Here is a 27625-nt window from a genome sequence, read left to right as displayed (position 1 = left end):
GCGGGACGGGGGAACGAGGCCTCTCCTGGAGGCACTGAGCACCAGCAGCATTTGCCCCAGCTGCTCCTCACGCTTTCGGACGGCAACCTCAGGAACCAGAGCCCCGGGAAGGGCACCCTCAGCCCCCAGGGCCCCGGGACGGGCACCCTCAGCCCCCAGGGCCAGGTGAGGCTGCGGGCAGCCCCTCGGTGTCCCCAAACCCACCCCGCAGCGCACGGGGCCTGGGTCCCCGCCGGGTCCCCACAGCTCGGGAATGGCGCCGGCGCCGCTTCAGCGCCTAACGGCCCCCGGCGCCCTCCGCAGCCGGCGGGCAGCGGCGTGGCCAAGGGCAGCCGGGCGGCGGCTCCTCCTCTCCCCCTTCCTCCTCCTCCTCCTCCTCCTTCTCCTCGTCCCCTCCCTCCGCTCCGGGGCGGTCTCGGCCGCCGAGCTCCGGCTGCGGCAGCCCGGGGGTGAGCAGCGGCGGCGGGATGGACTGGCAGGTGCTGACCCGGGAGCTGTCCCTCTACCTGGAGAGCCAGGTCCGCGTGGGGCTCTTCGGCTCCGGCGTGGGCTTGTCGCTGGTGCTGGGCTTCGGCGTCGCCTACGCCTGCTACTACCTCAGCAGCATCGCCAAGGTGAGCGGGAGGGCGGCGGTGGCCCGCGGACGGGGACCCTCCGGGGGACACCGGGGGTGGCAGCCCCCGGGAGGCAGCGGCGGCTCCTCAAATGGCCGCCGCCGCGCCCGGAGGGGCCGCTGCCCGGAGCCCGCACCGCCCGGGGACGGCGTCCTTGTGGAGGGGTCGGCCGAGCCGGGCCGTGCCGGGCCGTGCCTTTCGGCTCTCGGGGGAAAGGGCCGAGGCGTTTCCTTGCGCTGCCCTCCGCCGGTCGGGGAAGGGGCTTCGCCCGGGGGCAGGCGCCCAGGGGCTCCGCCGCCCGCTCTGCCGGTTTGGGGACCCTTGGGTTGCTGCTCCCGTGTGGCGGGGGCTCTGGCGCCTCTGTCCACCTGCTCAGGAGTGGTTTCACGAAGAGATTATGCGCTTTCAAATCATTTGGGTACTGTGTAAAGTGGCCCCTGGAGCAAGAGTGAGAGCGCCTCGTTGAGTGCTCCATCAAGGGAAAACAGGCGTGTGAAAAGATTTCGGGCTGCTGAAGGCTCGCACGTTGCCACAAGCCTCCACAGACTGGCTGAGAACACAGCCTTCCTCTTCCTCACAAAAGGATGCTTTCTTTTCGTCAGAGGAAGAAAATGACGGGTCAGGAGGACGTGCTGCCACCGCTGCGTATGCGTAGCAGTTTTTTTCACTTGTCCTCTCTTGTCCTGTTAACGTTTGTACGCTGGAGACCCTAAAAGAGAGGTTTAAGAAATGTGACCGCTAAAATGCGAGCCATGTGGGATGTGATGATTTCCACACCAATTTCTCTATACAAACGTAGGCTGTGAGAAAAATACCTGTACGCAGAGCATTATTAGAGGTGAGTAGCCTATGCAGTTGGGCGCCGTACTGTGAGGTGGGAGAAGGAGAGTCCTACCAGGTTGAACTAGGTACTGCAAGCGCGCGCTCCAGGTACGCTGCTGAAGCTTCATCTCTGCCTGGTGCAAGAAAACTGACGCAGGAAAATCTTTCTCACTTGCTGCGGTACGGTGTGGTTTCGATTCCGGTATGCTGGTAAAAGCAGAGCTGAAATAATGTATTATCAGAAGCAAGTAAGGAATCCATAATGTTTAGCGGTTTTCATTTTTCAGTTGGGCATTTCGGGATTTCATTCGGTTTATGTTTGTGTATCTCTTTATCATGAAAATAAAAAGACTCATAAGTAAATATATTAACAAAAAGAGTCTAGTGGGAGATTTAAAAAGGCTTTCATTATTTTTTTTCTACGAATGCCCATGCCTGACTGTAGTCTCTCTTCCTAGAAACCCCAGCTGGTGGCCAGCAACAAACGTTTCTGCCGCTTTCTCGAGGAATATTGCCCTGTTGTGACAGAAACTTACTATCCCACGATTTGGTGCTGGGAAGGTCGGGTGCAGACACTCCTGCGGCCCTTTATCACTTCTAGACCCCAAGTACAGTACAGAAAGTAAGTGCCTTTCTTCTGGAAAGTGATCGATTCTGTAGCGAGTGGTTACCTTACTCTGTGTCACAGCTACTGTCATTGCTCGAGTGTGTGCCCATATATCTGCTTTATGCCCCTCTTTACAACTCCATCCTAGGCTTGGAACCATTTCTGTCCTGGATTCAGTATGCAGTAGGTTTAAAAGGCCAGGGCTCCAATATAGCCCTATTATAGCTCAGGGAGTCTTGGAGCACTGCAATACTGGTGGCAATACAGGACCTGATGTGGTTATATGTTCACAGAATGGTTGAAGTGGGAAGGGACCTCTGGAGGTCAACTGGTCTAACCCATCCAGAGGAGGTTGCCCGGGACCCTGTGCAGGCAGCTTGTGAAGATCTCCAAGGAGGAGACTCCACAGCCTCTCTGGGCAACCAGTGCCAGTGCTCGGTCACCCACCCAGCACGGTAGTGCTGCCTGGTGTTCAGAGGGAGCCTCCTGTGTTCCAGTTTGTGCTGTTTGCCTCCTGTCCTGGCACTGGGCACCACTGAAAAGAGCCTGGCTCTGACCTCTTTGCTTCTTCCCTTCAGGTCTTTATACACACTGATCAGATCCCCCTGAGCCTCCTCTTCCCCAGGCTGAAGAGTCCCAGCTTTCTCAGCCTCTCCTCAGAGATGCTCCAGCCCCTTCATCATCTCACTGACCCTTTGTGGGACTCTCTTGAGTATGTCCAGGCCTCTCCTGTACTGGGGAGCCCAGCACTGGACCCAGCACTCCAGGGGTGACCTCACCAGTGCTGAGCAGAGGGGAAGGATCACCACCTCCCTCCACCTGCTGGCAATGCCCTGCCTAATGCAGCCCAGGTTACCACTGGCCTTCCTTATTGCAAGGGCACACTGCTGGCTCATGTTCGACTTGGTGTCCACCAGGACCCCCAGGTCCTGTTCTGCAGAGCTGCTTCCCAGCCAGGCAGCCCCCAGCATGTCCCAGTGCCTGGGACTGTTCATCCCCAGCTGCAGGACTTGGCACATCCCTTTGTTGACTGGCATGCAGTTCCTGTGAGCCAGTTTCTCCAGCCTGTTGAGGTCTCTCTGGATGGCAGTACAGTCGCCTGGTGCGTCAAATATTTTGGTGATTGAATGCCATCATTTTGGAAGGGTCATGCTGTCTTTGTCCATTCAACCAACACGTTCAGCTTTAACCATTGCATGGCCGCTTTCAGCCCAGTTTTGAATATATAAAACTCCTGGGATTTTCAGAGTAATTTTTACCTGTCAGGTCTATCTTGTGTTCTTTGATGCCTAAATTCTAAGAGGCAAAAAATTATATATATTGTTTGTCCTCAGCTGATCTCTCTCACACAGAAGTGAGGCTCAGTCTGGCAAGTGAGGCATTTGGCACAAGAGCTAAGGAGAAGTACTTTTATACTCCGGAACCTGGACGCAGCACAAGTTGTTTCAGCTCTGTTTGCATGGTAGAATAGATTTAGCATTTAGCAGCTTCCCTTAGTTTTAGTAACTAGGAAACATTTCAGTGGTATGGCCATGTCCAGTTTTTGTAGCCCTTCTTGTATACTTCCATTTCAAGGTTTGTGAGGAAAGAAACGTAGTTCCATGGGGCAATGCTTAATTCGCACCATTTGAGATTGTGCTGGCAGTACACACCAGCATACTACTGCCCATTGCTAAAAAAGGGTAAAGCTGACCTAATGAGTCCAACAAGGCTGATGAGCTCTAAAGTCTGGAGTTGGTGCTATGAAGATTGTGCTTTCAGATGAAAAATCAAATGCAAAGTAAACTTCAGTTTTGGTAGTTCTTGTGTCATACAATACATTCATTGCCAGAGAATAGGGAAGATGCTGAATTTCTCTCCCCCCCCCCTCTCTCTCTCTCCCTCTCTCTCTCTCTCTTTATATATATATATATATAAAAGGACTGTAACCTTCCTCTCATGGTTTAAGACATGCTTAGCTTCTTGGGATGATATCACACTTATTACATTCTTAAGTTGTGTTTTAAGCATGCATGCTAACAAAGTTTGTGGAGATATGAGTATGAAATTCTGGCTTCACTGAAGCTGTAAAGATGTAGTGTCTGTCTGTGTTCCACATGTTAAAAACATAACAGAGTGCCATCCAGCATACGTGCTTATTCTTTGGGTAAAGAGAAAACAAAACAAAAAGAACAACAGATGCATGATAGATGTTTAACACATTGCCCAAAGCAGAGCCAGAAGGTTCTCAGGCCACCCAAAGGAAAGCTGCGGTACACAAGCCCACATACAGTAAAAGGCAGTGCCAAAAGTCACATTAGTTACAAGCTTCCAGTACATCACTAGCAAGTGATGAAAGGCCAGCTCTTCGTTTACTGTAAACTGGAATTGTGCCATGAACTGACTGTGCTAACTCATGTCAATGGAGGTATGGCTCTTTGTGAATGGTGAATGTGCAAACACAGTTAGGTGGTACTTGTAGCATTAAAACATAATCAATGATGCAGATTTTATACCTGGTGATTTTTACAGTTTAAGCACTCTTAATAGTATGCATTTATTTTTTAAATCTAATCATTGTTGTCTTGAAATGTGCCTTTCAGTGAGCTCATTAGAACAGCAGATGGAGGACAGATTTCGTTGGATTGGTTTGATAATAATGACAGCTTATATTATCCGGATGCCAGCACAAGACCTACTGTCCTGTTATTGCCTGGTCTGACAGGAACGAGCAAGGAATCCTACATTCTTCATATGATCCATCAGAGTGAAACACTGGGATATAGGTGCTGTTACACTTCATTGTTTGTATTTTGTGTGTGAGATCACATTTAAGTATGTACATGTATAAGGTGTCTTCCTGACGCAAATGAGATCTAAAAAAATTAGTTTATGTGAGAAAGCAGTAGTAATAATAATAACCACCACATTATGTAACCGGAAGTAAATTCCAAAGGGCTGTTTTAGTATCTGCAGACGTGCTCCAGAAATTGCAGTGAAAGCAAGCTATGTCTGCATAGGTCTTTGCTGCTGTGTCCTAAACTGTAACATCAGCACTTGTGTTACCTTTATGCTTTCTTGAGAAGGGGTTTGTATTCAGCTCCACAAAGACTTGTATGGATGGGTTGCTGGCAGAAGGCCTCGGAGGAGGTCAGCTTCTGAATGCCAAGATTGCTTGATTCAAATTCCTGAGTGCAGAAAGGGGAGCCAACCTACTCCTACTGCTGTTTCAGGAAGAGGTTTGTCACCTCTTAATTGTCACTGTTTAATTTATTTTTTTATAAAGGCTTCTGGTCAGAATTGGGTAAAATAAGTGGATTAGTCAACGGGTAAATTCCTTTATGTAATCATATTCCTGCTACTGTGCTTTAAAATACGTTGTCATTGTTCCAGGATCCCCCTATTTGGAATATTGCATTTTGCAATTGCAGATTGGTATCTGCTATTGACTACATGACGTTCTTCAAATATATATGTGTGTGTGAGTGCCTATGTATATTTCTGGCTGTTCTCTGGAGGTTTGGGGAGCCGCTCTACTAAATTCTGAAAGTAAAACAGCTCTTTAACTGTTCAAACTACTTTTAAAATCACTTTAAAACTTACCTGTAAAAATACTAGAGGAAGAAAGATTCCAAATCAACAGCTTCTTAGAACTAATTCTTGAAGTATTCCTGACAGAAATGTCTGCATTTGATCACCTAACAGAGAAAAGTATAATGTTATAAAGGAGAACTTGAGGTTTTTGTTTTTAAACAGCCAAATTTGAAAAATACCAAAATATTTTTTCATGCCTTTAACCCATCTAAATATAGCTTATGGCTCATAATTGGCCAGCTCTGAGCTCAGGCAGAGCACGATCCATATTCCGTCTTCCGGTAACCCCAGGGGTTCTTGTCCTGCAGTCTGACCTTGACTGACAAGTCACAGAGTTCACATAGAGTCCCACCGACTACAGTGGTATAAAGGTCATTCTGCACGTCAGATTTTAGCATTTGTAGGACAGTAAATATGTATGTGCTGAACTTATCCATTGAACTGGCTCATTTTTCTTTATGTATTTTAAATTTTTGGTGTAAGTTGTCATTTTCAGATGGATGAGCAATCTATATAACTGAATTTACTTTCTCAATTTTTAGATGCGTGGTTTTTAACAATCGTGGAATTGCTGGTGAGGATCTTTTGGTAAGGATGACTTTTAAGATAAACATCTTTCACGTGTAAGAAGTATGTATATATGTAATCATCAGTGTCTATTTGTAAGGCTGGATTTAAATGAGAGGAGCTCATAGCATATGTTGAAAATGCAGAGAAGAGAATCTAGTTATCTGGTAGATCAGTAACATGCCAATGTACATTTTTTATTTTAAAACTTAGAGATCAACTGGTCAACACAATTGTTTTGTGAACATTTTGTTCTAGGAAATCACTTAAATTACCAGCATCTGTGACAGTAAAGTGAGCAATCTTTATACTTTTCTTCCTCAAAACACGATGGTATTTAAAATGTATGCATCCAAGCAATTCTGTTCACTCAATGTGATTTTCTCCTGTTGTTTTAACGTATAAATCAAAATATAAACAGTGGCAATTACTTTTCCAATTGCCAATAAACATTTAAGCATTTGGTTAAAAAGCCATGCCATTAAATTGATCCGTATTATGTGTTATTGAATTAATGAGTCAGATTTATACGGGTAGTCATATCCTGAAAATTGATTTTGTATTTTTCTCAGCAATTACAACACTAGATTAGCTACAGCAGATTTATTTTTTTTTATCATTTCTGGGACATACAAATCACGATTGCTTAGAGATAACTGGCAATTCCACAGATGATGAAATCGTGAAGCTAAACGTTTTCTGCATCTCGACACAAAGCATGATGAAATACTGCTGAATAAGCCTTGTTTGCTCATATACATTTTGTTGACAGTTCTGAAGCTGGTATGAGTGTGCATAATACTAAGTATTGTTTTGCATTTTTTAATCCCCTGGTTTCAGACTTAGAAGCTCAGAATGTTTTTCCCATAATCAGATGAAACATTTCAATGCAAATATTGCTATGTTAGAGTAGCTTTCTGCATACTTTCAGAGATGGATCTACAGAGCAGTTTTGTGGCACACAAAGTCCTTATTGATGAATTTCTGAATCGCTAACAGAAAAGATCTCTTGTTTGGATGCATTGTGTGTATTTTAGTGTAATCGGATTTACATATTTAAGCATTATAAGATCTTACTGTGAAGCAAGCCAGCTGAAATTATAACATTTTCTGTAAGGGGTTTCTACATTTTAATATAAAATCCCTAGTTAATGAGTTTGAAGCATAGCTGGGCAACACAGTAGAAATAGTCATGAAAGTAATTCTTCTTCTAGTCTCTTTAAAGATAGATGTAAATTTACAGTCTATAATAGTTATTTAAAGAATCGGTTAAACAAATTAGAAGAACATTTTTATTGAAAGTTACTGTGAATTATTGTTATGGAATGTTCAAATATTAGATGACTGCAGCCAATGTGAGCTAAGATGTAGTTCTAAAATATCTGTGTACGCTGAGTGGATAGATATACATTGAAGTGTCAGGAATTAACTGAAATTAAAATGCAACTTCCCACTTTAGTTTTATAAACTTTTAATCAAATATACTTTAACTTAGAATACATTAGACCCTAGGTACTAAAAATAATTTATTTTTCCTTGTAAAGTTGACAACTTAATTAAAATGAAACACATTCACACCATTTGTAATTAATAGGATGTAATAAAGGGAACAGTGATTCATGTGGATGAGAATTGGAAATGCAACATAAACGGAAAACATCTTCAGATTTAATTATCCAGATTTAGCTTTTCTCTCCTTTTTTAATCTGTGACTTCAACATTTTATTATTCATGTTAAATGTACTTTAAGTAATTATCTTCTTTTAATTAAACTTGTTAAAATTGTCCACAAATATCCAGGCTGTTTAACTGAAAGCAAATTAAAAAAAAAAAAAAAAAAGCACCTTAAAATACAGAGTTGCTTCAGGCCACAAATAAGTTCAATTAACTCATAATTAAATATTTTTATATTTTAGTTTTAATGCTTGTACAGAATTTTGGCAGGCTAGCCTCTACCTTGAGTTAAGTCAAGGTTGTTAACGTGTTTAGTAAGAGCTGTATAGTTAAAATCTCTTTCTGTAGATGAAATCTAGAGAACTTACTTTACTGTGATTCTTATTATACCTAAAAGTATTTATCTCCCTTACACTGCTGCAGAGAGTCTGCAGATTGTAGCCTGTAGCAGTTGTCTGTGCAGGTGAGGCTCAAAAGCTATGCTTACCCTTCAAGTGAGTGTGGGGGGGGATATCCAAATCCCAGGGATGGCAATGGAAGTCATTCCACATTCCAACTGAAGGCTTGAAGAGATGCTGCTGGTAGACAGAGAAGGGATAATGTATGTGTTTAATTGCTTTCGTTAGTATGTTAGTAAATTAGGTAAACAGCACTGGTAAATTTATCCATCTATTTATTTGCTTGTATCGTGTATAGAATCTAAATACTGTCAAATGCTAGCTGACAGAACTTGAAGTCTAATACTTTCCTTTGAATTTGAATGTGGGAGAAGATGGTCAAATTGTCATTATAACTTTCTTTTCTCTAAATTAGAGCCTTTATGATGTGTTTTCATTTCTGTAGGGTATTTCAAAAACACCAGTGCCTATGTAGTTTAGCTAGTGACTCTGCGTTCAGTTTTCATCTAATGATTTGGTGGTTGCAGATACTGAATGTATTTATCACCTGTTTTGTTTTGTAATGATAGCAAGTATAATTCCTTCCTCCACCTCCTCCTGAAATGTTTGCCATTTAGTGCACTTTCGCGATAAATTTATCTTATTATATAAAAGAACTGCTGTACATTTTTCTTTGTCCTTAAAGGGTGATAAAAAAAGCTTATGATGGCGTTTTTCCCTATGACTCCTTACAGACACCAAGGACTTACTGTGCAGCTAACACAGAGGATTTAGAGGCAGTTATTCATCACATACACAGCTTGCACCCCTCAGCTCCGTTCATGGCAGCCGGTGTTTCTATGGGAGGGTAAGGTATTATGTAACAGAAGTCTCAGCTTAACTATGATCATAAATAGGACTGTTGTAGCATGACTGTAAATGATTACTCTGAAATACTTACGTTACTTACTGAACTGCGACTAATTTCAGTCTGCCTGTAATTGTCAATATTTGGAAGGCTCTTAGAAGCTTAACACCTTCGAAGCTTTTAGCTTTGTGTCAAGTAAGGTGGAAAGTGGCCAGCATTCAGAAGCTGGCTGGGAGAGAAGACAGGAAACACAGACAGATTGATAGACAAACAGGTGGGCAGTAAAATCTTTGGAAGCTATGGAGCCCATCTTTGGAACAGAGGGATAAAAAATAGGAACTCGAATTAATGTACTGTGTTTCTTAGCAATCTCTGGATATTAGAAGATTTATCTTCATTCTGTTTGGGTTCTGCAGTGTGGGGGTAGGTTATGCTGGAAGAGATGTGATTATCTGCTCTGTCTGGCTCGGAAGCCAGAAGTATTGTTGTTGAAACCAGTATGGGTTGATTATAAGGTGGTATTAAGACTTGCTGTGTCCTGGCTTTTCTCCAGAAAGCATAGCTAGAACAGACAGTGATAGAACAGTTGCTAGAAAAATCACTGCTAGAAACTAGGAGAAATATTCAGACAGACTCTTTAACAAAAACTGGAGAAGAGAACTTCCATTAGAAGTACTGCAGACAGTAGTTACTTTTTTGAGACTTCCCTTCTTTCTGATAAGTTTCATGGACAGTGGGCAGATAATAGCCCTGTATATTGACATCAATCTTCTAATGACTTGCAGGAGCTTTGGGATAAATACAGATTTGTTCAAACAATATAGTTACTGATAATCAAGTAACTTGGAAGCCCTGTAAGTCAGTTAAGACAGTCTTTTTCCCTTGGTGTTGCTGGGATTTTGCTAGTGTCTTCAGTATGAATACATACGGCCCTCTTCAGTATGTTGATGTCAGTCTTCTGGGAAGTCTAAGATTGGGCACAGTACTCCAGATAGTCTCATAAGTGCCAGGTACAGGGAAAAAATCACTTCACTAGACCTGCTTGTTTTGCTTGTGCTAACATAGCACAGTGTGTCGTTAATCATCTTCATTGCTGCACGGGTACACAAATTGCTGATTTGTGTTCAGCTTGCCCTCGTCTTTTCAGCAGTGCCATTCTCTCTCCAGTCATGAATCTGTCTTAGGTGCAACACTTTGCATTTTTTTTTGTCGAACTCTGTCACATGTCTGCCAGCCCATTTCTGCAGCCTGTTGAGGTCCCTCAGAATGACAGCTTTGTCATCCAGTGCACAAACCGCTCCCCGCAATTTGACCTGCAAGCTTGCCAAGGGTGCAGTCCATCTCATTATCCAGTTATTAATAAAGATGTTGCACATTCTTCGCACCAGTATTGATCCCGGAGTAACACCAATAAGAACTGGTCCACAGCCCTCTAAGCCTGGTAGTCTGAGCTGGTTTTCCACCCACATTGCAGGTCACCTGTCAATACCCTGTCATTTCCAGTTCGGCTACGTGGAAGATTGTCAAAAACCTTGTAAGGTCAAAATAAACAGCATCCACTCCTTTTGCTTAATCAACGAAAGCAGTCAGCTTGTCATAGATGGCAGTCAGGTTGCTCAGGCATGTTTTGACCTTGGTAAGTCCATTCTGGCTGTTACCAGTCACCTTCTTGGCCTTCACATTCTTGGAAATAGTTTCCAATGGATAGACCCAGAGTGCTGACGTTAGGCTGACCAGACAGTATTTTCTCCTGTTTTCGTAGATGTGCGTGACATCTCCAGGATGTCAGGCTCCAGGAGTACCCCATAATTGCTGCAACATTTCAAAAGTGATAGGCAGCAGTCTTACAAAAACCTTGGCTGTCTCCTTCTGGAGCTTTGGTACACCACACCTGGTCCCTTGTATGTCCAGTTTGCATAACTGGGCCGTAACTCAATCTTCTTCTGCTGCTTGAAGTAATACTTCACTCTTCTGTACTCTGCCATTAGGCGCAGGGACCTGGAAGGTTTGAGGACAGACTTCAGCGATAGAGACAGGGAAAAAAGGTAGCCTTGGCCTTTTACAAATATTTTGTCATAAGGTTCCCTGCTCTGTTGTGTAGTGGGACCAGGAGGGAATACAGGTTCCTCAGTGTAGCCTCTGTTCTTTGGGAAGATCCTCTGGAAGCCATTTCCAGTCATAGGAAGGATGAGGTGACCGACAAGAACAAAGCATGCTCGAGTGATCCGATTGCCTTTTATGATGATAATGACTGGCTTCACTGCTGAGGGTTAAGGAGTGGTTGTTGCTTGCTCCAAGCCTTTCTTTTGGTACCAGTGTATTTATGGAAGTCCTTCTTGTTGTCCTGTGTATCATGTGCTAATTCCAATTCCAGATGAACTTTGCTTTTCCAAACTGCATCCCCTGAATGCTTGGGCAATGACTGTTTCTCTCAGGCAGCCCCACCCCTCTTCCACCTTCAGGATATTTCCTTTTTGAACTCCATCAGGAGTCCACATGGGGACTGCTTCCGTGCTTCAAAATTAATTGGAGCACTTACATGTTTAAAATTAGGCAGGAGCAGAGATCTCACTAGAGGCATATCGTGAAAATCATACACTTGTCCTAATCTTACAACAATTTTCATAATTTATTCTTTTTCAAATTATTGTGAGGAGCCAGTTAAGTTATATAGGACACATTTGCCCAATTGAGAGGTAAAATAGACATTCAATTCACAAAGGTAAAAATGTAAATGATCTCCAGATCTTCAGTACATAATATTTTGGAAAGAGGCTTACCTTCTCTCCAGCACATACGTTCTGTAAATTCAGTTAGAGAAGTGGTTTCTGCTACTACTGCAACATTTTTATTGATTTATGACTCAGTTTTATCTTTAGAGAATATAGACCAGTGGTTCATAGGTTCTTCCTGTTCTGTAGGTGAGAGGGAACACACGCTACCTAACTCCTATTTGTGCAACAGGTGACTTTCCTCATTGGGTTTGGCTACCTGAGTAGTTTCCAGCTGCACATTCCCAAGCAGTGTTTGATGTTCTTTTCCAGCTGGTTCCTACCTGCTGGCAAGTTGGTAGGAGCTCATCTCCCTTTTGCACTGCTATCCTATAATTCCGTAGGTAGTGCACGGGGATAAATTATCTGTGCTGGAAGGTGGTTACATGATGTTTTTGCTACAGGCTGCTGTCTCCTGAAGTATGACAGATGAAGCTACAGTATAGAGTGTTGGTGTTCCAGGGAGCTATATTAAGTCGTGGAGCTTATAATGTTTTGAGTTAAAGACTCGGTGTTAAAATGCTGGTTGGAAACCTTGAGGCCTCAGGCAGTAAAGTAAGACAGCTTTTCTGTTGCTATTTTTCTTTTACTACCTTCTTGGTACTTTATTTTTTCAACATCTGAAGGGTCAGGTACTGGTGAACTCTCCCTTTTTTCAACTCAATTATACATCTTCAATACAGACTGTAAGTTGTAGTTGGTCAGAAAGGCGAGTTTTATACCATTTATTTAGCTCATAATTTTGTTATTTTTATTAATTATCTACCATTTCATTGTTTGTACTCTCTTATGCGTGAGGTATGGTAAAGGTATTCAACCTTCAACTAAAAAGATAGCTTCATAAAATGGGGCAGGCGTGCCAGGGGTGGCTTGCATTTTTCAGGCAGACTGATGAGATTTACCAGATCAGGAAGACTGAGTTGTAAAATTGCAAAACTTACTAACAATTAAGTATACCTGTTCCATGAGTAAGGTGCATTTACTTGACCTTTTCTTCCCCTTCGGTGATATAAATAAGACTAGTACATCTCTCTTTATTTTTAAATGCACTCCTACCTACATCCTACACAGTGCACTCAGCTGCTCTCTGAATGTAGAGAGAAAGCAAACTTCATGAGTCATATGTTGATGACATTCACTACCCTTTAGGAGTATTAGGCACAACTGTAAGGCTGATAGAAGAAACTATGTGGAAAAACAGACAAAAAGGTGGCTGATTGTTATATTTGCTCTAGATTGAAGCAAACAACTTGATAGTATATATGTTTCTGTTTTTCATTTCTGTTTGTAGCATGCTTCTTTTAAATTACCTGGGCAAAACTGGCAGAGACACTCCTTTAATGGCAGCTGCAATTTTCTCTGCGGGTTGGAATGTTTTTGAGTCTGTAGAGTCTCTGGAGAAGCCACTAAACTGGCTTCTTTTCAACTATTACTTGACTACTTGTCTACAATCCTCCATCAGCAGGTGAGTTGCCTTCTGAACTATTTGGCAAGGTGGAAGGATGTTAGCATGAGATCTACAGCAGGTACAATAATATTGGGAAAATTAATGCTGTAATGACATTTCACATCGTTGTTCTGTGTGCATTCTTCTGTGGGCTCTGAAATCAAAAGGATTTTTGCAAAAAAGATTGTCATCAATGTGACTAAATTTCTCTGCTCCTCAAGGGTGTCAGCACAAGAGTAATGCACTTCTAGATTTATGGATGAAGTGAACTGATTTAATTTTTTAGACATCTGCACATACTGAGTTTGAGTTTTATACGTATATATATATTTAAATACTAATTCTTTTAAGTCAGCTTTGACTGCAAAAGCATGGAAAGGACTAGTTCATCCTTTGCTTTGTAAAATTAGAGTGTATTTTATATTCCAAATACTGAATTTTCTTATCTTTGGCATCTCTGTCATGCGGATTTTGACTATGTTGCTGGATGTGCCTGTGTATGAATGAACAATTCTTCTGCTCTTGGATTCCAGACAGATTTTGAATATGACAGAAAATTAAAAACAAGGCTGTTCTTGTTAGGAAGTTATTTCTTCAAATGTATCTATAAAGCAGAGGACTTCTGTTTCTATTGCAGAAAACAAGTCCTCCAATTTTTCTTTCTTTCTCTTTAGGCATCGACAAATGTTGGAAAAATTATTTGACATGGATCTCGTGATGAAGGTATGTGGAAATGTTGCTTCTGATTTAGCTTGATGCTCTTTTCCAAATGCTGACATATTCCCTATTTGAATTCTGTACTTCAGGCTAGAACTGTTAGAGAATTTGATAAACAGTTCACTTCAGTCATGTTTGGCTACCGTACAATTGATGATTACTATGAAGACGCTAGCCCATGTCGCAAGCTGAAGTCAGTAGGAATTCCAGTGTTATGTCTGAACTCTGTGGATGATGTGTTCTCACCGGGTCATGGTAAGCTTATGATTTTTAAAATATATTTCTCTGTCTGTGCAGTCTTTTAAGACCAACTATACAGGTTTGAGAATGAACTATGTGTGGAGATTTATATAAATATTACTTGCATGTAGGACCACAACCTCCAGGAGTGGATCAGTCTTGCAATTTATGTGGTGTAAGTCACATGCAAAATAGCTGATTACAGAGACGCCTGATTAGAACAGAATGCAGGAGCACATGGGGTGGCAGTCGTTAGCCCTTAGTAGGTAGACTCTTTATAGTCAAAAGAAATATGCACGTTTAGGGTGTGAGTTATTTCACTATATGAAAGATGCCAGGTGTATTGCTCCCAAAAGTGCCCATTTCTATTCACGAAGTATGGAAGCAGCCTATAAAGAAGAGCTCAGATACATATGTCTGGATTGTAGACATTCAGAGTTGAACAAGAGTGAAACCAAATATTTTCCATTACCATTTTCAAGGCAGTCCCTACAAAGAATGTCCGGGACTTGCTTATGTTTCAGATGACTTGAAGTTCTCAGTTGTTGTTGCTCATGATCCCAATGACATAAACTACAGAGCCTGAAAATAGAAAAGTAAGAAAACATGTAGGTTAGCATGTGGACCAAAATCTAGGGTAAAGGAAGAGATACAGACAAGGTGAGCTTCTCAAAGGAGACATAGTAATATTGATAAAAACCTAAGTGGTGAAGCAGCAATATCAGCTAGTAACTGGTAGGCTGAAAACCCTGTTTTCCTTCCTCTTTCTATTTTCGGCCAGCCACGTGAGTATTATGAACATTTTGCTTTTGATCTGTAATCCTGTTGCTAACTGTCTTAAAAAAGATCTGTTTGTTCCTGCAGTTTGTGTGTTGGTTTCAGTGTCTGAGAAGAAAAGAGAGAACAAAAAAGTTAATGTAGAGGAAAATTGCTATAATGAGCAGGTGGTTGAGGACCCAGTCTTCAGTAGTGAACACCTCCCGTGTATAAAGTTGAAGTTCATTCACTTGATTTATTTCAGGAAAGTTTTTTTCTGCCACCACAAGTGAGATTCTTGTAGAATGAGACACAAAATTGAAGTGAGTAAACAGATTAGAACAACAAACAGAAGAATGAAGGAATTGGAAGGGGTTGTGTATGTACTAGTTATGTGTGCCCATATGTACAGCATATACAGAAACATGCACATACTTTACATTACTGTTAGTAGTTTGAAGAACTGTTGGAGACAAATATGACACAAAGAGAAAAGGACCATTCCAGTGGAGTGCACTAGGAAAAGACAGTCTGATTTCTTGTCTTGAATAAAAAACATCCATGCTATGCATGAACAATATAAAGAGGTGACAACCTCCTAATAGGAGGAAAGAAGATGGTGACTCTAGATTAGCCAAACTACCTATCCCTCATTGGCCAAAACACAGGCCTAAGAGGATGTAAGATCAGGACAAACTTAGTAATAATCTTCCAGAATCTACCATCCACAATTAACAGTTCGGGGACGTTCTGAGCCAGAGTATTTTGCATTTACTAGCTTCTACAGAATTTTTTTCTTGAAGTTGTCCAGTTTTTCTTGAAGTTGTCCAGTTGTGGTTTCTGTTACAAGCATATACTGTCATGGAAATGAGAGTGGATATGGCCATGACCCTAAAATCTGTGTCCGAATGTAAAAGCTGCCCAGTCACCTGAAGATAAAGTTTTGTGGGTCTTATGACCCCAGGGATGACTTCCCCCATAGTACTACAAGGCAGGTGATCTAGTGTACCGTGCTTCTGCCTATCAGGTGTCTCAGAGAGGCAGCAACGGCTTCACCTCCATGCTTAGCCCTAGCTCAGTTTGTAGTTTCTCTTCTAAAATGAAACACCGTGACAGGAGTAAGCTGGTTTGTTAGCACAATTAGCAGCAGCAGTGAACCAGACAGTGTGCCTGTGTCCCTATAGGATATGATAACTTTTTCCACCTTTTTCCCACTGAGACTGGGACCTTTGTTAGACTAAAGCAAGTGCAGAGATACTCCATGCCACTGTCTCTTCATTTTAGAATATAGCCGACCTCCAGTCCTCAAGAGCCAAACCTGACCCCATGAACTTCAGTCGGAACACAAGAAAACACGTTTTTTACTGTAAGGGTGGTCAGACACTGGAGCAGGTTGCCCAGAGAGGTTGTGGAGTCTTCATCTGTGGAATTGTTCAAAACCTGAAGGGACACAGTCTGGAGCAGCCTGCTGTACCTGACCCTGCTTGAGCAGGGGAATTAAGACTAGGGGATCTCGTGAGGTCCCTTCCACTCTCACTGGTTCTGGGATTCTGTAGATTGGCTCACCAGAAGATTGAGTCCCCTTGATCTGCTGTAGCAGATCCCTCCTCCCTTGGAACTGGTCTGTAAAAGAAACACAGCTCTTTGTGAACAGTTGATTATAGGGACGGTCCCTTGTGTAAGGTTAAGTATCGAACCTATTGTTAGAACTAGATAATAAAAATGTCTTGGAAGTCTTGCAGCAGGGAGAGGAGAGGTAAGGTGCCATGAAGAATCTGAAACAAGAAATGTTAGTCTGCGGTAATGACTGTCCATCCTCTCTTGAGCTCTGAACCTAACCTGCCTTTCTCCATTAAAATGTGTGGGTGGGTAAGCATCAATTTATTCCTTGTCCACAGAGTTATGCTGTTGGCTGTAAACCAGTGTCGTGGTGGTGACTAGTTTGCCTTAGGAAGGGCTACCAGAGGAAATGTTGACTTACCGGTAATAACAGCATGACTTTGTTACGTGTGTGTATCCTTGGCTTCTTTTTAGTTAGTGAAAAGTTGTGCTGGCAGGAAGCAAAGGGCACCCTGATTAGCAGCCTCGGAATTACGGCTGATGCCATCAGTTACTGGAGGTCACTCATCTTGGCACTTCTGCTGTCTCTTTTGTGTTAGCAAACATAAAGGTCTGGTGTTAATGTGGGAGGTGACTTTATTCTGGCAACTGTTTTTCTGACTTGAAAGCGTGTGGACACAGGTTAGCCTGTGGCACCAGAGGCAATTTCCACTGACAGTTGTGTAAGCGATTCGAAGCCACAGACCTTCTTCTCAGCCAGCCCCAGTCTTCTGCTGACTTTGGGAACTGGTTATTTCATTCCTCATCAAGCTTCATCTCTCCTAATAATACCTATCACCTTTTAAGCTACCTTCCACTGCTCTTGTAGATAGCTGTAGATAGTTTCAGACATCTGGGAAACAGGCCTAGAAAACCCATTAGGGAGAGAGCTGTGCCAGAATTCCTTCATGATTAAATGTCCCTTATAAAGCCAGCCACACCTGTCCTCCTATAACGGAGTTTGGAGGATGCAAACCCAGGTCTCCTCTATCATTACACAACTTAGACTTCAGGAGAGACTTCCTGTAAAAAGCATTGATGCTGTTTTTGTTGCCTCTTACTACCTGACCACTTCTCGTATAGCTTTTGATACCTTTTGTATTTTCCAGGAATCATTGTTGAATATATTGTGAAAATACACCCTTTGATCCTAATCCAGTATTAGGAAGAAACAATTCATTTGCATTCCTTCCTTAATGTTGATGTTTAATGTTCACAGAGCTTGGCAGCTGATGTATCTGAAATTTAATTTCAGGATGCAGTTCTCATGCTGCATATGACTAAGTAATGAAAGCAAATGCTTTCTTCACTGTGTGACACTTCGCTCACCATCAATAATTGGAACAAGCCATTGTTTGAGGAAGTATGTAATATAACCAAGTCAAGCCCTTTTATTTTGTAAGTGTCAAATTAAGAAGATGGAATTATAGCATTCATTGGCAGTGTCATATTTAACTTTTCATCTGAAATGGCATTTTCCTCCTCAGAGACTTTGAGCAGTTTATTAAGCATCCAACGTAAATCCAACTTAAATTTCACCATACTAACGCTTAGCTAATTACTGCTGGTGTGTGCTGTGCTCGAGCTGAAAGCCTGCCCTTGAAGTTAGGGACTATGCCAGCTCCCTCCTGATCCCTTGTGCCAAGTAAGTGCATGTCTGAACGGCTATTGTCCTGAACTTTTTGTTGTACTGAACTTCTCTGTCCCTCTGAATCCAAACCTAGAGTGTGTTATTTTGCATCCACTTACGTAAACAGCCCAACTGATTGTGTTTTTTTATTGTACATAAAACATTGATTTTGAACAAGGTAATTCTGCACATGCATATTTACATTGTGGTTCTAATAACAAATAACAAGTCTGTGCACTGCTGGATCAAACAGCAGCACAGATTTTGATCAGTAGAAGCATATGTGCAAGGTTAAATTTGGACAAAAATGAACAGTAGTGTCTTTGGCATGCCACCCTGTAACCCAGAGTGTGTCACATCCAGTGCTCCATTCGTCTGCCCTTTACATTGCAGAATTTGCTCTTTTGCATTGTGGGTCTACTTGTGGATGGCTAAGAGACCCTGGAAACAGTCTTGAGAAAAGCACCACACCACTGCCAAGCATCATTTGCATTTTGGCACTGGAGAGCAGCACAAAATTTTTCAGTTCTTCTCCTGAGAAGCTGCAGAGCAAGAAACTCTGCTGGGGAGGAATCACACAAATGGTGACCCAACTGTGTCAAGACTGACTATGCCCGGGGCAGGCTTTCCTGTGCACCGTGGGGGAGGTAAGAGCAGGGATGCAACAGCAGGTCAAATTTGGCAGCTGCTAAAAATCCTCACTGCGGATGGAAATAAAAGGCTGCATATCCAGCACCGTGTTGCAGCTTATGACGAGTGATAATCTGTGGCAGAATTCAGTTGTAAATGAATGTGAGATGGAATAGGGCGAACTCTCGGGATGGGGAAGGTGACATTCGTAAAGATCTCTGTGTGGCTCACGCCTTACCCAGCAGCACAGAAGAGGATCGTCCTCATGGTGCTGCTAGGTTTGTAGGGGAGAGCTGCTGGGGCTGTTCAGAGGCAGGCTGGCGCGTAGCCCCCGCTATTACCAACCAGCGTGGGAATGGCCCACACACCACTAGAGGGAAGATAGGCAGATAGGTTGGTACAGATAACCCTCGCAGTAGGCAGAAGCTCACGTGAATCGCAGCCACCATCTTCGTACGCCGCAGGGTGTTCATCCAGAGAACCCAGGGGAGCCAGACCAGAGACGCCTGTGCGGATAGCTGAGGCAAGACTCCAGGCGAGTGCTTGCGGAGTGTGGGGCCTGAAGCTCAGGCATGCTTTGGATTGCAAGAACTGACACATTGCTGCATCTCTGGTTTCCAACCTGTGCTATTACCTCGTCCAGGCTGTCAGGCCCTATGCTTTTATCCCATCGACTTCTCTTTTTAGCCTTGCCTGTGCAGTGCTTTAGAAGGCCCAGATACCGTGTGTGCTATTTCCAGTTTTCCAGCTGAACAAAGGAAAATTCAAGGACTTTTTGTAGAGACAGTGAGAAACATGGTTTCTTCCACCTAGTAAAGAATCAAAATCACTTACTAAATGATTGAATCTATAAACTACTTAAATGCATGCAACTCTGAAAGAGAGTGAAATAAATGAATAGTGGTGAGTAGCAAAGAATCCCACACATTTCAAGAGAATCCCCACTGCTCTCCGGAGCTCACAGTCTGTGCTCCACCAGGACACAATCGAGTACCTTACATTATGGGCAGGAACACTATAAAACAAGTCATAGAAGAGGCTAACAGTGCTGGGGGTTTAGCATCCGTGCTGAGGCCCTGGAGCGGAGCAGAGCACATTCCACGCACTGCTAGGACAGGCCCCTGAGGCACAGGCTGCTCCCCTGCCTGCCTGCAGGCCCTGTGCCCCTGCCCCATCTGTTTAAGTTGCAGGTCTGTTTGCTGCAGTTGTCGCATCTGGGGTCTTGCGTGACTTGCTCTGCCTGGCTGTCCTTTGGCTGAGGAACAGGCGATGTGCTGTTACCCGAGCTGATGAAAATGAAGGCAAATCGGCATCAGAGGCACACAGCAATGAGTCTGCCAGCACCCAAATGAAAGGAAGGAACATGGGCATAAGGAAGCTAAAGATGTGCAGGGATAATGACTGCTCACGGATAATGACCTTTGAGGTAGCAATGTACCTTTGAGGTAGCAAAGGTTAAAGGAAACCAGACCCCCTAGATAGGGGGGGAGGTCTCTCAGGAAAGTTCAGTCAGAAGGGGATGTGGACAGCCGAACCGCCCCCCGAAAGTGACCCTGATTAAGTGTCTCTCTTGAGAAATACTTTTAAATAAATAAGGCAGCAGTAGAAGTCCTGTGAATGACTCACTGCTTTCTGTTGTAGTGCCAAAGCATTTTTAGTTTAGCAGTGTATGACCTAAAAATCAGATTTATTTTCTTGTGGAATCGTAACCTTTTTTTGACAATTCGGTGAAACCTCTATTACTCCTCTCTGGACAAAACAGGTGTTCTTTTGCTGTTGTTTCTTTTCTGTTAGCCTGAATAATCAAAAAATCTGTACAAATTTTGTGTTGTTTATTTTTTTTCTATTCCATGAGGTACATTATTTCAAAACTAGAACTTTAAAAGGCATTCTTCACTGAAATGCTTGAAATTTCTGCTTGTTCAGGAGTATATTCAGTGTACTTACAATTTCTGAGGAAATCACTTAAAGTAGCTAATTTTTACATCAAGAGCACAAACACCAGAGTTCCATAAAGCTCCACCATTGTGTCAGCCAGTCCGTAGGATGGGCATCATCCCACCACACTGAAATAATCTGCAAATTCATATGCTTTCTCGGCTGTCAGTCTGCACTAACTGACCTTTATTTTCTTTCACAGAGGTAGCTGCCCAGGTGATAGTGAGCACTGGTTAAGCCACACATCTGTGCTTATTCAAAATAAGAGGTGCCTCCCTTTAAGCTAACTGTAGGCTGGCTGTGAGGTGGCCACCTCACCGTAGCCCTCATCAGAGTCTCTCTGCTGCCATTCGTATATTGGTATTAGTGTTGTGAACCAGGTCAGGGAGCTGAAAACTAACCCAGCAAAAGAAGAACGCTTGGTGTATCTGGTCTAATAATCTGAATTGTGTATTAAGGCATTTTCTAGTAGTCACTGTACAGTAGAGAACCACAAACCTGCTGGATAACGTGGGGCAGATTTCTGTGTCCTTGTGTGGTTGTTTGCCTTCCTCTTATTTTGTTTCCTGGGTGTATTCAGATGATGAGTTCCTCAGGGTGAGAACTGTCTCCCACTTTGGTTTCACGGAGTGCCCTAAACGTGCAGTGTAAATGTATGGCAAAACAGATACAATAATGATGACAACCCAGAATTTTCTTTAATTTTAGCTCGTGACGGCATTAACAGTTTTGTGTTTGCAGTCTCCTAAAAAAAAGAGTGGGATTCCCAGTTAAGTTCCCAAGTTCCTCATTTTTTCCAAAGTTGGATATTGCAACAAAGGTTAAAAACTACGGGCTTGATTGCCCTTTTGTTTATATTATATATACCAAATCATAAATATGCATCAACATGAGTGCTGTTACATCAGTAAGAAAGATGAACCCATGATTTCTGAAAGTTTTACAGCAGCCAGAAAAATCCTGCAAAAAAGGTGAGTTAATGATGAAGAGATAAATGTCTTTTGACATAGCTATGTCCTCCTGCAGTACATTTAAGCATATGTTAATGTGCATTTTTATTCATATATAGTGTGACAAACATTTGAGAAAAATTATTCGGTGGCTGGCATTTCATAGAAGAATAAGTACTTAAAGTTCTCCCCCCCCACCCTTTTAGCTATACCAGTAGAAACTGCCAAACAAAACGCAAACGTTGCTTTGGTTCTGACTTCTTGCGGAGGCCACATTGGTTTTCTGGAAGGAATATGGCCAAGGAAGTGCACTTACATGGACAGAGTCTTCAAGCAGTTCGTGCAAGCTGTGTTTGAGCATGGAAACAAAATCTTTAGCATGTAGCTTTGGACCACTACTGTAGCACAGTGGCACATTCTGACAAGGGCAGTTAAGCTTAATGCACAAATTTTAACTACTGTAAGCCAGCAAATGGATGAAGTCCATTAGTACATGCAAAAATATTTTTTGCCTAAGATTTTGTAGCAAGAAACTAAATATTATGTTGTCACTTTTGTATTTATTTTTAATATGCCTTACTAAGAATGACCTTAAATGAAACAGCATTCTGCATACATCAAATTGCACTTAACCAAAACCATCAAGTAAATAGATTGTAATTCCTCAGGATTTTAATTTAAACTACTATATATTTAGGAGACTTAATGTAGATGGCTTTTAATATCAGAATGGCAACACTCAAAATAGCATTTATTATCTTGTCACACATAGTTAAAGTTGATATATTCCTTAGGTGAAAATCTTAAAATATGGAAACAAAAGGAAGGAACACGAAGAAGCACTGGTTCTTCAAATAGGTCTAAATTGCAGCATACTATTCCGTAGCATTAGACTGATCTGCTTTTGCTGTTTTACCCTGAGAGTGTCCAGATTTAGGGCCAGTTACTGTTTTTTAAACGATGTCAATGCCATTTTCATTTTACATGATTTTTTAAACAGTTTATTTATAGTGTTTACATATAACCAAAAGATTCCTTTAAAACAGTACTGTAATAACTTATGTAATTGAAAGACATTTTGCATTTCAATGTTTGTGTATAGCCGGGTGTTACCATATATGTAATACATACTTCATATAACTGGTAATTTCAATTATTCTGTCTGTTTATATTACCCTGCGAGAACATTTCAGTTTTAAAGAATAAACATTAGAGCATTAGGAAACTATCATAAAGTTTGTTTTAAATTAAAAAAAAAAATCTGAACCCATTGCCTCTGCTATTGTTTCAGATAATTTCTAAAACGGGTGTAGCAAACTGTTTAAAGAAAGGTGGGAGCTGGGGGGTGGTCTCTCTGGTTTGCTGTTTGATCCTTTGTCAGCACTTCGGCAAGAGGCTGTGACATCAGCGTTCTCCTCAGCCCTGCAGCAGAGCGAGAGCTAAAGCGGGTCCCTGAGGAAAAAGGACAGTTAGACGCATTTTGAAACTGCTGGGAAGTCCTAATTTAGGGCACGTTGAAATTAAATCTTTTAACCAGCTTCCGTGGAGATCCCCTCTCATTCTACTGTCTGATTTGGGCCTAGCCACACAAGATCAGGCAGTAAAAGTGCAAAGGCGTCTTCATTTTTATGTTTTGAGCAGGGTCAGAACCACAAGAAAACGTGGATAAAAAGGCAAGTCAGGTCTTCTGTCACAAGCAGTATGTGAACAGTCCTCTTGCGAGGCATGTTTCCTAGTAACAGCAAAGGCAAAGGAAGAACAAAAATACTTTTTGTCGTTAGAAGAAGAAGAAATCAGGACGTGCTATAGGAAAGCTAGTTTTGTAAGGTGGAGGGTTAAATTAAAAATCAGAAAGTGCTTTTAGGTTTTGACTTCTTAGGGCAAGGCATTGGTCCTTGTGCAAATAATAAAATCTAACTTCTTCCCTGATAAGGAAAACGAGAAAATTGACTTGTAAAAGTGAAACAAAATTTTGTGCATGTTGCTACAACAGATGAAATCAGCATATTAGTAGGGTGCCTTATTCATCCTTACATTCATTTCCATTACAAAAGTTATGTTCCTACAAAAACAGCGAGCAATAAACTGTGTATTGTGTATTATATTTGTAAGATCGTTCAGGTGCAGTATGTTCAAAACTCAACATCAACTATTAATAAAAAATAAAACCACTTATATTAAAAACACACCTTACCATTTAAATAAAAGTAACGTGGCAGAATTTGTGTCTCTTTGCACTGTCTTATTTCATTTAGGTCCAATCCCGTGTAGAGATCCACATGGGACATTTCTCTTTAAATCTACATTTATAAATGCCTATAAAGATGTTTGTTTAAAGGTGCGTGTCCCCCACCCCCAGTGTACAGTGCTTTTGCTTACAACCTGTTAGGGAAAATGCATTGTTCAAAGTGACAAAAATCAGATTTACAAGGGCCATCTTCAAGCTTTTGTGGTCAGATTTTCTGAAACATGAAGTGTAGACACCTCAGTTCTTGCAGGAGACACAACAAGAAGTAAGAAGTGCTAGAAGCACTTCTGCTATGTAATATCTTTAGACCTTGTACACTGAGCTTCGCTAGTAAGCCAAAACGCTGAGCCCAGAATGTGCCCTCTGTTCAGAAGAGTGAATTCATCGGGTCCTTGGCTTTTCATGGGGTCTGAGTAACCAGACAGCAACAGGGATACAAAGTGCTGGAGACGGGAGAACGCTGTTAGTAAACAATGTACGCGTTGGTGGAAAGATGGAGAATGAAATTCCAAGTCACAAAGGTTGCAGGCACCTCTTAAAGAAAATTTTCCTCCTAGTTCAGAGTCGGGTCGTAGCTGAAGTTGGAAGGAACGTCTGGAGATTGTCTAATGCAATCCCCCTGCTCGCAGCAGTGCAAATTATGTACTTGCTCCAAAACATCCACCTCTTCTCAGCTTGCTCTTGGAGTCAACGCGAGGTACAGTTTATACCTGTGAGGCCTTCAGTCACCCAGGAACCACATTGGACCTAAGCTGACTTAGTATCAGAACACAAAGACCAAGATTTTAATGTATTAAGTACACTCTTGCCAAATAGATGTAGAAAATCTGAAAATTTAAAATACAATGGAAAGCGTGGTTCTTTGAATGCAAAGAAACTAACCCGTGGCATACATCTCACACTGAACAAAGGGAGGATCGATGCTTTTTTTAGAAACCAGGGCACGCAGCGGTGCATTTTACAAGACTTAACCGGAATGGGCTGTGGAGAACAGTGCACGACTCTACAGGAGCTGGTGCGGAGAAAATGGCAAGGCAGTGCTGGTGACTTGAGGCAGCTCTTCAAGGTCGTGCCAGTACGACAGCGAGTGTCAAGCTCCAGACATCCACGTGCTGATTGTCACAGAGTACAATCACTGTGAACTAGACTGACCACGACAGGGGTTGGAAAAGAACTCAGTTTTCAAGAATTAGACCCAGGATGCGGTTCTGGAAGCTTCTCCTTACCTTCTCTCAGCTGCAAGTTACCTTTTCCAACTGAGATCTAGCAGGCAATTGTTTGAGCCCTTGAAGTCAACAAAATGGAGCAATTTCTTAAAGATTCTTAAATTCAACACGCGAGCAATGTCAACACATGTCCCAGTCCAGTCCAGTTTATTCCAATGCACCGTCACCCTGCGAAAAACGAGGAAACTCATTCCCAGAGTCGCTGAGTTGCTGCCACACACCGGCACCCTTCAGCCTGCGTCACGTGCTGTTCTCACCCCAGGGTGCCAGCTGCTCAAAAAGAGCCTTATAACACTCAAGGCAATGAAAAGACAGAAGGAAGGTATAAAAAAGCCCAAGTGAATCCCCCTAGGGTCTTTCCACATACCTCCAACATGTATGCTGGATTTCCTCCCCAGGGTAGGTTAGCAACACTTCCTGCCAGCCAGGAAAGTTACAACAGCAGCCGATCTGTTGTAGAATATCCCAGGCATGTTTTTTGTTTTTATAGTTGTTGTCTTGTTTTTAATTCCAAGAGAAGAAAAATCTGCCAAATGCACCAGCAGCCACAATGGGCAGCAGTTCTTCACTGGCGAAATCATAGAATCACAGAATGGTTTGGGGTGGAAGGGACCTTCAAGATCACCCACTTCCAACCTCCCCGCCACGGGCAGGGACACCTCCCACCAGCCCAGGCTGCCCAAAGCCCCATCCAGCCTGGCCTGGAGCACCTCCAGGGATGGGGCATCCACAGCTTCTCCGGGCAGCCTGTGCCAGTGCCTCACCACCCTCACAGTGAAGAATTTCCTCCTGATGCCTAATCTAAATCTCCCTTCTTGTAGTTTAAAACCATTCCCCCTTGTCCTATCATTACCTGCCAAAGTAAAAAGTCACTCTTCATCTTTTTTATAAGCCCTATTTAAATATTGTAAAGCTGCAATTTGGTCTCCCTGGGGCCTTCTCCTCTTCAGGCCGAACATCCCCAGCTCTCTCAGCCTTTCTTCATAGGAGAGAATACTCTTGCTCTGTGGGATCCAATTTTCCCGTCCCTTTTTTTCTGTTGGAGATGCAAGAACCCAGCCCCTCCACTCCTCCTGGATGGTACAGGGACTTTTTGAATCTGCTGCAAGGATGGAAGGAAGGGCCCTGTGCTGTCTCAGCTGCCCTTCAGGTCCATTAAAGGAACGATTAGAAGTTTTAGCCATTAGAAAACCCCTAGTTCAAATCATCTTCACATGTGGCCTTAGCTGAGCTGTCTGAAGTGTTCTTCCGATGCCCAAGGAGTGCGTGCAGGGTTAATTGCAGCTGTGAGGTTTAAGCAGCTACTGCCTCTGCCTCTGTCAGTGCCACTTGCTTGCTCAGATGAGATACCTGATAACCAGCAGGGCAGGTCCAGGGTGTGTTAGCATGTCAAAGGGGCTGCAAGACCTCTGTGCTGGCTGGGCTGCTGTGGTTGACCTTGGGATCAAGAGCTCAAGCCTGCAGCCATGCAGCCTGCCCTAGGGCTGCAGTTTCACCAGCAGCTGCGCCAGCGCTAACAGCTCCCTCCTGCCAAAAGCAGGCGGCTTGCTCTTCCTCCTCCCCTACCTTTTGTTATCCCCGATTCCAGTCATATGGCCTTCGGCCTTCAACTTTTTTGTTTTTTTGCCAGCTCAGCAAGTTAAATTTCCATGTCTAGCAGGGCAAGGTGCTAGAGAAAGGGTGGTGTGAGGTAAGGAGCTGGAGCCCACCACTGAGAGTGGGGAAAGAAATTGGAGAAAACAGTGGGAGAGGCTTCCTGCTTTTGGTGACAGCTGTCACACAGGGTCACTGCATCTCCTGAAGCTGTAGCCCAGTAGGGCACCCTCTACAATTAGTGGGATGATCCATGTATCGGATGAATTACAGCTCCTGTAAAAAAGTGGCATAACTTAGAAGCAAGTATTTTTTCACTTAGCTGCAGTCAACAGGCGCTCCATCAGTATTACAGTTAAACTTGGTAAATCAGGCTAAATTAACATTAAATCCTTTTGGGGTTACACCTGTTCTATCCAGATACTCCACCTGGGCAACTGCATGCAGTTCCTCCTTCCTCCCCCAAGTCCCCGAGTCCTACAGTAAATCCATGCCCGAGCGCTCCTGTTCACAATCACCACAGCTTCTGAAGACAGCACATTTCTGAAAAGTTTGTGAAGTTCACGCTCTTGCAGTTAAGAAAGTGACATTTGCCAGCACGTTCACACTGAAATCAGTGCTTCAAAATGCTGCCACCTTGTGTGCAAAGTTGGAAGTTTACTCATATTCTATACCACGACCCGCGATTTTCCAAGTTTTTGGAGTTTAATGCTTTACAAGAATGCTTGCTTCTTTACAACATCGCTGCTGTTCAGCAAATTACTATTCCATGGAAGGA

General features: G+C 42.8%; 1 protein-coding gene across 3 annotated transcripts; it reads left to right on the top strand.

The window, feature by feature from the left end:
• The first annotated feature begins 413 nt into the window (after nucleotides 1–413).
• On the top strand, nucleotides 414–27625 carry ABHD3 (abhydrolase domain containing 3, phospholipase). 3 transcript variants are annotated; one of them, XM_035564102.2, is made up of 9 exons: nucleotides 414–614; nucleotides 1895–2058; nucleotides 4626–4808; nucleotides 6159–6204; nucleotides 8990–9102; nucleotides 13165–13338; nucleotides 13995–14043; nucleotides 14127–14292; nucleotides 21987–27625. In XM_035564102.2, exons 1-9 carry the CDS (start codon nucleotides 468–470, stop codon nucleotides 22163–22165), a joined length of 1221 nt encoding a protein of 406 aa, XP_035419995.1. In that variant the 5' UTR covers nucleotides 414–467; the 3' UTR covers nucleotides 22166–27625. The 3 variants fall into 3 exon arrangements, with proteins under 3 accessions (XP_035419995.1, XP_035419996.1, XP_035419997.1); XM_035564103.2 differs by lacking the exon at nucleotides 21987–27625 and adding an exon at nucleotides 16318–16402; XM_035564104.2 differs by lacking the exon at nucleotides 13165–13338.

Source organism: Cygnus atratus, chromosome 2 (genome assembly GCF_013377495.2).
Source record: "Cygnus atratus isolate AKBS03 ecotype Queensland, Australia chromosome 2, CAtr_DNAZoo_HiC_assembly, whole genome shotgun sequence".
Taxonomy (NCBI): Eukaryota; Metazoa; Chordata; class Aves; order Anseriformes; family Anatidae; genus Cygnus; species Cygnus atratus.
This window is presented reverse-complemented; position numbering and strand designations above follow the sequence as displayed.

Coding starts and splice junctions, on each gene's coding strand:
- ABHD3 (XM_035564102.2), top strand. CDS start 468: ATGGACTGGCAGGTGCTGACCCGGGAGCTGTCCCTCTACCTGGAGAGC. Junction 13,339..13,994: donor CTACAATCCTCCATCAGCAG/GTGAGTTGCCTT, acceptor CTTTCTCTTTAG/GCATCGACAAATGTTGGAAA. Junction 14,293..21,986: donor TGTGTTCTCACCGGGTCATG/GTAAGCTTATGA, acceptor CCACCCTTTTAG/CTATACCAGTAGAAACTGCC.